The sequence below is a fragment of the Cherax quadricarinatus genome, chromosome 8, assembly GCF_038502225.1.
Source record: "Cherax quadricarinatus isolate ZL_2023a chromosome 8, ASM3850222v1, whole genome shotgun sequence".
In the NCBI taxonomy this organism is placed as follows: Eukaryota; Metazoa; Arthropoda; class Malacostraca; order Decapoda; family Parastacidae; genus Cherax; species Cherax quadricarinatus.
This window is the reverse complement of record NC_091299.1, coordinates 12,504,012-12,516,511: the sequence shown is the minus strand read 5'-3', so window position 1 is coordinate 12,516,511 and position 12,500 is coordinate 12,504,012. Positions and strand designations below refer to the sequence as shown.

Genomic DNA, 12,500 nt, shown 5'->3' with positions numbered 1-12,500 from the left:
CACAGTAAACAGGTGTTATCACAATATGCAGACCAGCCACGGTGAAAAAAATAGCAAAATTCTAAGTGATTTCGTGACTTCTCACATTATCACGGAACTATAAAAATAAAAGGTTAACAGGAAGGCATTAAATAAGGACGAGACCACCTCGTTGCCTCCCCCTCCAAAACATCTGACTTTTTTATGATGATATAGGTAGGTAGTCGGTGATCCGTGAAACACAGCTTATATGTTACCCAAAAATTTGTCTAATGTACCTTAAATTCTTCCCAGATTTTATTAATTATAATGAATCCAGTTTATATAAACCAAAAGAAATATTCAAATTATCCACTATGTGGATAAGTGTGAGGTCTTTGGTAATGAAAAAAAACCTCGAAGCTATAAACTAGGTGAAGTAGAGTTTGATCATACAGAATGTGAAAAAGTCTTGGGAGTAATGGTAAGCAAAAATCTAAAGCCAAGACAACAGTGCCTAACAGATTACTAGGAGTCATTTCAAGAAGTATAAGTAATAGAAGTCCAGAAGTTATTATACAGCTCTATACATCACTAGTGAGGCCACATTTAGATTATGCTGCTCAGTTTTGGATATAGACTCATTGGAGAACATACAGAGAAGGATGACTAAAATGATTTACTGTATAAGGAATCTTCTCAATGAAGATAGACTTAGAGTTTTGAATCTCCACTCTCTGGAGAGATGTAGAATGAGGAGAGATATCATTGAGGTGTATAAGTAGATGATGGGGATAAACAAAGGTGATATTAATAAAGTACTGAGGGTGTCAAACCAGGTAAGAACCAGAAATAATGGATTTAAGCTAGATAAATATAAATTTAGAAAGGACATAGGTAAGTACAGGTTTTCAAACAGAGTTGTGGATGTGTGGAACGGTCTTCCGAGTAGGGTGATCGAGGCTAGGACGTTGGGCAGCTTTAAAACGAGATTGGACAATTATATGAGTGGGAGGGGCTGGGTTTGATTGGTGTCGTGGGTACGGGAGTAAATTCTTGGGTAGTTTAGGGTAGGGGTGGTTTTGATAAGGACCTGCCTTGTATGGTCCAGTAGGCCTTCTGCAGTGTTCCTCCATTCTTATGTTCTTATGTTGTACTACAGAATCTCTCCTACAGAACATCAAAAAAATTGAAGACATGGGAGAGATGTGCAACATCTGATTATCTTTCTTGTAGACGTTTCGCCAACCAGTGGTTTGATCAATACAGATTCTAAGACATAATTAGAAGACAGTAGAACTATATACAAAAGATGAGGTAATCAGTCCCTCAGCCTAGGAGTTGATGTGGAGAGCATCGTGGTTGTAGAGAATCTGGAACAAATTCAAGGAGACTGGCGCTGAACCATATAAATTGTATATCCTAAATGTTACTCACAATTATATCACACAAATGTTAAACCTAACTTTGTTATTTTTTTTTTAAATACACTACCTAACAGAATACTCCATTCTACTGAATGAACAGCAATCCATGCAACCATATGACCTGTCTTTGTAATACTCATTTGTATTTTATAGTTATCTGTTTACAATAATGTCTTATCACTGATAAGTGGCTTTAGCATGCTGCTCTTACCTGTATTTTTTTTTGTACCTCTGTATGAATGCTAAAATTTATAAATAAATAAATAAAATAAATGGTAAAAAAAAAAAAAAAAAAAAAAAATGTAGGCGTCAGTGGATAGGGACGTGTAGCAGACGAGGGCATAATCACTAGTAGGCGGGATTCCTCAGTGGAAGTAGGTCCTACCCAAGGGCTGGCATGCAAGACACAATGAAGTCAAAATCATAAAGAGAAGCCTTGCTACAGCTGGATGCCCAACTGAGAGAGAACCCCGATCACTCGCAGTCAACAATACTCACAACCCAGCAAACCGCCCCGACGGGATCACCATCTATCCTTGGAAGAATGGCAAGCTCTTACCATGAGTCTATACCTGCTTGTCGACGCTGGCTGACACCTACATCCATCACAGTGTTGGTCGACAGGGAGGAGCTGCTGATCACAAGGAGGAGTACAAGATCAGAAAGTACAGAGAATAAGCCAGCAGTATCAATTTGTCCCAGTGGTATCAGAGACGTTGGGATCATTGGGAAAACATGCCACATGCTTCCTTAAAGAACTGGGTTCCAGATTCATCGACACCACCAGGGACCCAAGGGCAGCCACTTTCATGTTCCAGCGCCTCAGTGTGGCCGTCCAGAGGGGAAATGTTTGCTGCATCCTTGGCTCGCATCCGGCTTCGGAGGAGCTGGAGGAGTCATAATCTTTGATATATTGTACCAATGCATACATGTTTGTATTTTTATGTCAGTATATTCTGTCTATAAAATAAAGTTAAATAAAGTTCACAATGAATATAGAATATAGGGGACTCTCATTCTCTTCTCTGAGAATGAGGGTCCCCAGTACAATTCTAGAGGTGGTATCTTTTAATGTATATATATATATATATATATATATATATATATATATATATATATATATATATGTCGTGCCGAATATGTAAAACTGGTCAATTAGCAAGAACTCATTTAAAATTAAGTCCTTTCTGAAATTTTCTCTTTTACGTTTAAAGATATATTTTTTCATTAATGTTAATGTAAAAGTTTTTACTTTTGCACTAAAAGAATCTTAGAAAACTTACCTAACCTTATTATAACAAGAGCAATTTATTTTAGCCTAAACCAACTAAATATATTTTAAATACGTTTACAATAATTTAGTACTAAACAAACACAATCAAATATAATTTTTTCGTTTGGTTCAGAATTATTTTGGCGAAATTATTGCATACACAAATTTTCACTTGTCTTATATGGCAAGATGAGCGTTGCTATTTAAGCCAAGATGGCAAGTTCTGCCTATTCGGCACGACATATATATATATATATATATATATATATATATATATATATATATATATATATATATATATATATATATATATATATATATATATATATATATATATATATATATATATATATATATATATATATATATATATATTCATTATTGTAACCATGAACGAGTGGTATTGAATCAATGACAACACTGCTAGTAGCCGAGTACTCAAACCCATGTCGTTTGGCCTGCCTCATGGTAAGCAAAAATCACATGGTGCTCTAACCCACAGGGCCACGCAATCTTGCAAGAGCCAAGCACCCAGCAGAGCTAGGTATTTTACCTTGATCCGAGGACAAATGGTGTGGGTGCCTCAGAGCTAATTTCATTCTAATCCCCGTTTGGTGTGGTTAAATAATATAAAATACTGCTCGTGAAGGCTAGTACACCAAACGGGATTTAGAATTAAATTACCTCAGAGGCACGCACACCACCGTAAGTCCTCGGATCAATGTAAAACACCTAGCTCTGCTGGGTGCTTGATTCCTATAGGATTCCATGGTCCTGTGGGTTGGAGCATCATGTGATTTTCACTCACCATGAGGCGGGCCAAAATGACATGGGTTCGAATCCTCGGCTAGTCGTAGTGTTGTTAGAGACTCAGTACCACTCGTTCGTGGATACAATAATATAATACGTTGCTCGTGAAGGCTAGTACACCAAACGGGGATTAGAATGAAATTAGCTCAGAGGCACCCACACTACCGTATGTCCTTGGCTCAGAGTAAAACACCTAGCTCTGCTGGGTGCTTGATTCTTGTAGGATTGCGTGGTCCTGTGGGTTAGAGCATCATGTGATGTTCGCTCACCATGAGGCGGGCCAAAACGACATGGGTTCGAATCCTCGGCTATTCGCAGTGTAGTTATGTATATATATATATATATATATATATATATATATATATATATATATATATATATATATATATATATATATATATATATATATATATATATATGCAAAAAAAAAAAAAAAATGTGAAAGAATAGAGAAATTCCAAGTGTTCCTTGATAGTGTGAGTAGTCACGAAAGCCCTTGGAATTTCTCTATTCTTCCACAGTGGAAGAATGTATATATATATATGCTTGTACATGTATGTGTAGTGTGACCTAAGTGTAAGTAGAAGTAGCAAGACGTACCTGAAACCTTGTATGTTTATGAGACAGAAAAAAAAGGACACCAGCATTCCTACCATCATGTAAAACAATTACAGGTTTTCGTCTTACACTCACTTGGCAGGACGGTAGTACCTCCCTGGGCGGTTGCTGTCTACCAACCTACTACCTAGAATATGTATACATACATATATATATATATATATATATATATATATATATATATATATATATATATATATATATATATATATATATATATATATATATATATATATATATATATATATATATATATGTGTGTGTGTGTGTGTGTGTGTGTGTGTGTGTGTGTGTGTATAATATAGGGAGGTACCACCTCTAGAACTGTCCTAGGGACCCTCATCCTCAGATAAAAGAATAAACTTGCTTCAGGAAAAACTCAAGGTTCTCCCTGAAGCTGTTTGAGAATTTTCTCCTACCAGCCCCTATATTTCAAGTATGTTTTATTTAAAGACAAAATACATTGGCAAAACATTCACAAAAATACAACAGAAAGTAAAACAACATAGGTAACTCAGAGCTACATCTCGAATACTTCGTCCAGCTCCCCTGCGGTTGGCCGCGTGCCCAGAAAGCTACAGGCATTTCCTCTCTGGATCGCAACACTGAGTCTCTGAAAGAGGAAGCTAGTCGCCCTGTGGTCCTTGGTTTCTATGATGAGCTTTTCACCCAGCTCTTTGAGGAACTTTAGAGCACACTTGACCCATGCTCCAAGGGTCTTCGATCCTATTGGGATGAAGTTATAGCATGGGGGAAGGTCTTCATATTTGCGGATCTTCTGGGTCTCCCTGTGGCTGGCAGCTCCACCCCCTTCCACTACGGAGTATGGCAAGTAGGTGTCTGCCAATGTGGTGGCACAGGTGTAGTCCCAGGCAATCTGCTTTCCATCCTTCCAGGGTAGCATAGTGGCTCCATCAGGACGCTTTTGACTTCCGTCAGACCTCTGTACTTAGGGTTCCCGTTGAGCTGGGCAACGGGCTGTGGCGAGGCTTCTCTTAACGATGTCACTGACCTCCTCATGTCTGACATACTTCCCTTCTGCTGTGTGACACACGAGACCATGAAGTCCGAACTGATCGATATATATGCATATATATATATATATATATATATATATATATATATATATATATATATATATATATATATATATATATATATATATATATATATATATATATATATATACATACATATATATATATATATATATATATATATATATATATATATATATATATATATATATATATATATATATATATATTTATATATATATATATATATATCGGTGTTGCCCTTCGACTTGCCGCCCCTATTCTCGCCGAACACAGGTGCACAGGTGTATTTGTGGCAGTGAAGCAGCAGACCGATTCAGGTACCATGGTCTTGTGTGCCGTAAATCCGAGGGAAAGATTACAAGACATGAGGAGGTTAATAACATTATCAAGAGGAGCCTCACAGCAGCCGGATGCCCAGCAGTAAGAGAGCCACCCCAGCTATGCAGATCTGATGGCAACCAGAAGCGTCCAGATGGTATCACCCTTCAAGCCTGGATAGACGGGAAGCAGGTGGTGTGAGAATATACATGCGCATCTACCTTGGCTGATACCTGTCTCAAATACACCAGGGAGGAAGGAGGAGCAGCTGCCAGCTTCAGGGAGTCCCAAAAGTCTAGAAAATGTGGAGAACTTACCCATCACTATGTATTTGTTCCCATAGGCTCAGAGACCCTTGGCTCATGGGGAAATAATGCATCTAAATACCTTAAGGAGCTGGGAAAAAGACTCATCAGGTTAACTAGGGATCCCAGGGCAGCTAGTTTTCTGTTCCAGCGGCTCAGTGCGGCTGTTCAAGGGGTAATGCCTGCTGTATTTTGGGCACACGCCCCAACTCTGAGGAGCTGGATGAGATTTTCGCCTTAGAATCGGTGATACACACGTAACAACATGTACCGTGTATGCCATCTTTATATCAATAATGTATCTCTTAAATCTTCTGTACCATATTATGTAATAAAATATTCCTGTTGGTAAAAAAAAAGAATGAAAAGATGGGGTGGTAGGGGAAGTGGAATATTCAAACGGCTTCAGGAAGAAATCTAAATATTTTTCCTTGAAGCCTTTTAATCCAATTCTCCGAAGCTATGGGTCCCACAATTTACACCAGAGGTGGTCCCCATCTTATATATATATATATATATATATATATATATATATATATATATATATATATATATATATATATATATATATATATATATATATATATATATATATAAACAAATAACCCGCACATAAAAGAGAGAAGCTTACGACGACGTTTCGGTCCAACTTGGACCATTGACAAAGTCACACTAACCAGAAGTGGAGCAGGACGGCTATATATAGGCAGGAAGAGGTGGTGGTAGTAGTAGTAGTAGTAGTAGTAGTAGTAGTAGTACAAGAATGGTATGTAATACCGACAAGATGAAATTAAGACACATGCGCAACACCCGGCATCCCTATCGTAGACGTTTCGCCATCCACCCAGAGGAGAAAAGGAAAGAGGAAAGGGGAAGAGGGAGAAGAAAAAGAAAAAAGAAAAAAGAAAAAATGAGGAGTCAGGTTAAGTCACGGGTGTAAAATGCTCCAAACTTCAGAACACCCGTGACTTAACCTGACTCCTCATTTTTTCTTTTTTCTTTTTTCTTTTTCTTCTCCCTCTTCCCCTTTCCTCTTTCCTTTTCTCCTCTGGGTTGTCTTTCTCTCTTCTGTCTCGTGTTTCTGTTCCTTCTTCATTTATTTCACCACTTCCCCTTTCACGCACCTCTGTGCGCTTGCTCTCACTCAGTGGGCACCTAGCTCTCTTGCAGTGCTCCCCTTCCTTTGTATTTGACTGGCTCGTCCTCCTTATTTCCCACTTCTACCACTACCACTACTACTACTACAACTACTGATGAAATTAAGACACATGTACGGCGTCTGGTTGTCTTTGTTGTGGACGTTTCGCCATCCAGCCAGCCACTGGACCGAAACGTCTACGATAGGGATGCCCGGGTGTTGCGCATGTGTCTTAATTTCATCTTGTCGGTATTACATACCATTCTTGTACTACTACTACTACTACTACTACTACTACTACTACTACCACCACCACCTCTTCCTGCCTATATATAGCCGTCCTGCTCCACTTCTGGTTAGTGTGACTTTGTCACTGGTCCAAGTCGGACCGAAACGTCGTCGTAAGTTTCTCTCTTTTATGTGCGGGTTATTTGTGTATCGTTCCAGTCACGGTATTGTGCCTTTTTTGTTATATATATATATATATATATATATATATATATATATATATATATATATATATATATATATATATATATATATATGTATGTATATGTCGTGCCGAATAAGCAGAACTTGCTATCTTGGCTTAAATAGCAACGCTCATCTTGCCATATAGGACAAACGAAAATTTTGTATGCAATAATTTCGCCAAAATCATTCTGAACCTAACGAAAAAAATATGTTTCACTGTGTTGGTTTAGTATTAAATTATTGTAAACAAATAAAAAATATATTTTGTTTGGTTAGGCTAAAATAAATTGCGCTTGTTATAATAAGGTTAGGTAAGTTTTCTAAGTTCCTTTTGGTGCAAAATTATAAATTTTTACATGAACATTAATGAAAAAAATATATCTTTAAACGTATAAGAGAAAATTTTAGAAATGACTTAATTTTAAATGAGTTCTTGCTAATTCACCAGTTTTACATATTCGGCACGACAAATATATATGTATATATATATATATATATATATATATATATATATATATATATATATATATATATATATATATATATATATGTATATATATATATATATATATATATATATATATATATATATATATATATATATATATATACATATATATATATATATATATATATATATATATATATATATATATATATATATATATATATATATATATATATATATATGTATATATAATACATATATATATATATATATATATATATATATATATATATATATATATATATATATATATATATATATAATATATATGTATATATATATATATATATGTATATATATATATATATATATATATATATATATATATATATATATATATATATATATATATATATATATATATATATATATATATATATATATGATGTCAACGACATCATTAAGAGAACCCTTGCTACAGCTGGATGCCCAGCCGAGAGGGAGCCCCGATCACTAGCAGCCAACAATACCCACAACCCAGCAAACCGCCCCGACGGGATCACCATCTATCCTTGGAAAAATGGCAGGCTCTTAGCATGGGACTATACCTGTGTGTCCACACTGGCTGATACCTATATCCATCACAGTGTGGGGCGACAGGGAGGAGCTGCTGACCACAGGGAGGAATACAAGATCAACAAGCACAGGGACATAAGCCAACAGTATCAATTTGTGCCAGTGGGATCAGAGACCTTGGATCATGGGGAAAAAATGCCACACGTGTCCTTAAAGAATTGGGTTCCAGACTCATCGACACCACCAGGGACCCAAGGGCAGCCACTTTCATGTTCCAGCGCCTCAGCGTAGCCATCCAGAGGGGAAATGCTTGCTACATACTTGACTCGCGTCCGGCCTCGGAGGACTTGGAGGAAATTCATGATCTTTGATTCATTGTGCCATTGTATTCATGTTTATTTATTTACAATTTGAGCATACATATAGAGGTACAAAAAAATACAGATAAGAGCAGCATGCCAAAGCCACTTATACTATGCATAGCATTTCGGGCTGGCTTAAAATTAACTAAGCAATGATGAAATCAGTGATAATACATTATTGTAAACAGATAACTATAAAGCACAAATGAGTATAACAAAGACAGGTCATATGGTTGCTTGCATTGTTGTACATTCAGTCGTATGGAGTATTTTGTTAGGTAGTGTATTTAAAAAATAATAAAGTTAGATTGGGTTTTAGGTTTAACATTTATGTGATATAATTGTGAGAAACATTTAAGATATACAATTTATAAGGTTCAGTTATTCAGTATTTATTTGGTTTTGGGTGAGTAAGTGATCTTTGAGAAGAGACTTGAATTTATAAACAGGTAGTGTTTCTTTTATATTTACAGGTAATGAATTCCAGATTTTAGGGCCTCTTATGTGCATTGAGCTTTTGCATAGTGTGAGATGGACACGAGGAACATCAAAGAGTGATCTGTGCCTTGTGTTATGGTCATGTGTTCTGTTGAGGTTGGCAAGGAGATGTTTGAGGGGAGGGTTAATATCAGAGTTAAGTGTTCTATGTATGTAATAGGTGCAGTAATAAGTATGGATGTTTTGTATGGTGAGTAGGTTTAGTGTATTGAATATTGGTGGAGTGTGCTGCCTGTAGTGAGAATTTGTTATCATTCTAACTGCAGCCTTTTGTTGAGTAATTAGTGGTCTGAGATGGTTAATTGTTGTTGAGCCCCATGCACAAATTCCATAGGTGAGATAGGGGTAAATAAGAGAGTGATATAGGGCCAGGAGGGCTGACTGTGGAACATAGTACCGTATCTTCGATAGTGTGCCTACAGTCTTAGAAATTTTCTTAGAAATTTGTTGTATATGTGTATGAAATTTGAGTCTATTATCAAGGTGGATTCCTAAGAATTTTCCCTCTGTTAGCTTTGTGATAGGTGATCCGTTTATCCTTATGTTAAGAGGGACATCTGTAGCTCTGTTACCAAACTGAATGAAGTAGGTTTTGTCAATGTTTAGTGTAAGTTTGTTAGTCCTCATCCAGGTAGATATTTTCTGTAATTCGGTATTTACAGTATTGGCTAGCGTGAGTGGGCTCGGGTGGGAGAAGACGTATGTAGTGTATGTTTTTCTGTAAATGTTTATTAATAAATGTTCACATAGAATATAAAATATAGGGGGTGGTAGAAGAAAATATTCAAACAGCTCCGGGGAGAACCTTGAGTTTTCCCTGAGGTACGTTTATTGTCTTCTCTGAGGATGAGGGTCCCCTTTCCAGCCCTAGAGGTGGTACAATATATATATATATATATATATATATATATATATATATATATATATATATATATATATATATATATATATATATATATATATATATATATATATATATATATATATATATATATGTATATATATATATATATATATATATATATATATATATATATATATATATATATATATATATATATATATATATATATATATAAATGTTTATATAATCGCTTGTATCCTGAAAATTAAATGTCCATTACTTTCCAGAAATTGCAAGATTATTGGCAAAGCTTTTCTTTCAAATAGGAAATACTTAAAATAATAAAAATATGGAAATTCTTAACGTTTGAGCCGGCAGGTCAAACATTGTCACAATGCTTATATATAGACCATTTGCCCATTGGTCAAGAATATGCAACTAAGAATTCACAATAATATGGCAGAAACAAAGGTGTAAGAAGTTCGTTGAAGATGTATTGACAGCAACTGTGAAAGAATAATCTATAGCTAATAAGTTCTTTTAAATATATTCCGTGTTATGTGTTGTAATAATATGTATAACATATATTCACAATATATGGGTTTTAATAATACATTGGATAATATAAATAAATATTTTATGAACAAGTCATACAAAGAACAACAGATTTCATACTTAAAACATAACCACTACTATTCAAACTTCTTTTAACAAATATGTTTCAGGAATTATTAAAACACAACTGGTGGGATGGTTAGTGTGTGTCTAGGGTGCTCCATATAGGCTTGATGGAGTGCTCACTGACACACCGCCTCCTCCTCCAACCTTGATGCCTCCGCTACCAAGACCACCACCAAAACCACCGCTTAAACCTCCACCCAAACCACCACCCAACGCCCCACCAAAACCGCCGCCTAGACCACCTCCAAGACCGCCGCCTAGACCACCTCCAAGACCGCCACCAAAACCACCACCCAAACCACCACCAAAACCACCGCCAACGACCTGGCCACCACCATGAGCGGCAGAACTCAGGGCAGACTGGAGGTCCTCTCCTGTGGGCAAAGTTGGGTTGTCGCCTTCGGCATAGTTGACGAAGTATACTTGAGGAGTTTGTTGCTCAGGAGCTGGAACGTGGACGATCTTCTGGTCTATTTCAGGCCGTTTGTTGAGGACGTATACAACATTCTTCTGTTGTGGTGGTGGCACGATAATTGGTTCCACACCCAGGCCGCTTTCTGGGGTGCGGATGAATATAATATTGTGTTCAACCTTTGGTGGAGGAATGTAAGGTTTTGGCCCTACGAGTGGAGCCACAGGTGGAGCTTTGTACACAAACAGATTGCGAGTGACCAGAGGAGTTACACAGCTTCCGTCAACATGGAGGATTTGTCCTCCACTGCAGCCGCCGCCACCGTAGCCACCGCCACCGACGAACCCACCGCCAACTCCGCCAGCGAACCCGCCACCAACTCCGCCAGCGAACCCGCCACCAACTCCGCCAGCGAACCCACCGCCAAATGACCCACCACCACCACCAGCGGGGGTAGGCAGGCTGTAGCCTAAAGAACCAGCGTGGGCGGCAGCCACCAGCACGGAGAACAGGATCTGAAGAAATTAATAATTTGTTAATCAGTTTAATATTTGTATTTACAGAAACTAAAAAAAATTCTCCATAGTTTTAGAAGAGGCAGGCTCGGGAAGAACCTATGATCCAAGAAAAATTCTGAAATTTAGTAATCAAATAAAAAATACCTAAAATTAATTATTAATGAGACTCTCTCTTTGAATTTCACGTTTGTCGTTTTCATAAATACCATAAACATTTATCTAACTAAATATTTAGTTCAGTTTAGATAAGGTATAAATACTTTTTTTAAAAGAAAAGTGTATATATGGGAGGCACAGAATATCTTTTATATAACGTCTTGCTAAAACAATAATACTAACAATATTTATGATGACTGTATAAGCCTGTGTGTGTGTGTGTGTGTGTGTGTGTGTGTGTGTGTGTGTGTGTGTGTGTGTGTGTGTGTGTGTGTGTGTGTGTGTGTGTGTGTGTGTGTGTGTGTCTGTGTCTGTGTCTGTGTGTCTGTGTGTCTGTGTGTCTGTGTCTGTGTGTCTATGTGCTTGAATCCAAAAGGCATATGTGAGCGTATTAGATGGGAGTCGAAGTCTATTCTGTGATTTAACGTGCTCTTGCTATATGAGCAAGGTAGTGCTTACGATCTGATTAAGAGACAAACGAATTAACCTGACTTAAGTTTTGACCGAAGGAAATAAGTTGTCTGTACTCTGAAGAAGCGAGTGAGGATGTTGCGGTTCTGTTGGTCACTTACACTTCTAGAGCACACACCTAAGGAACGAATGATACTGAATACATTGTCTTA

At 36.9% G+C, this 12,500-nt stretch overlaps 1 protein-coding gene across 1 annotated transcript in view; it reads right to left on the bottom strand.

The window, feature by feature from the left end:
- The window catches only part of LOC128685405 (keratin, type I cytoskeletal 9-like), a 62,714-nt gene that overhangs the window by 49,313 nt on the left and 901 nt on the right, over nucleotides 1-12,500 (bottom strand). Inside the window, 2 exon segments of the mRNA XM_053771931.2 lie at nucleotides 2,125-2,272; nucleotides 10,879-11,718. Coding sequence (XP_053627906.2) covers nucleotides 2,125-2,272; nucleotides 10,879-11,718 — 988 coding nt within the window.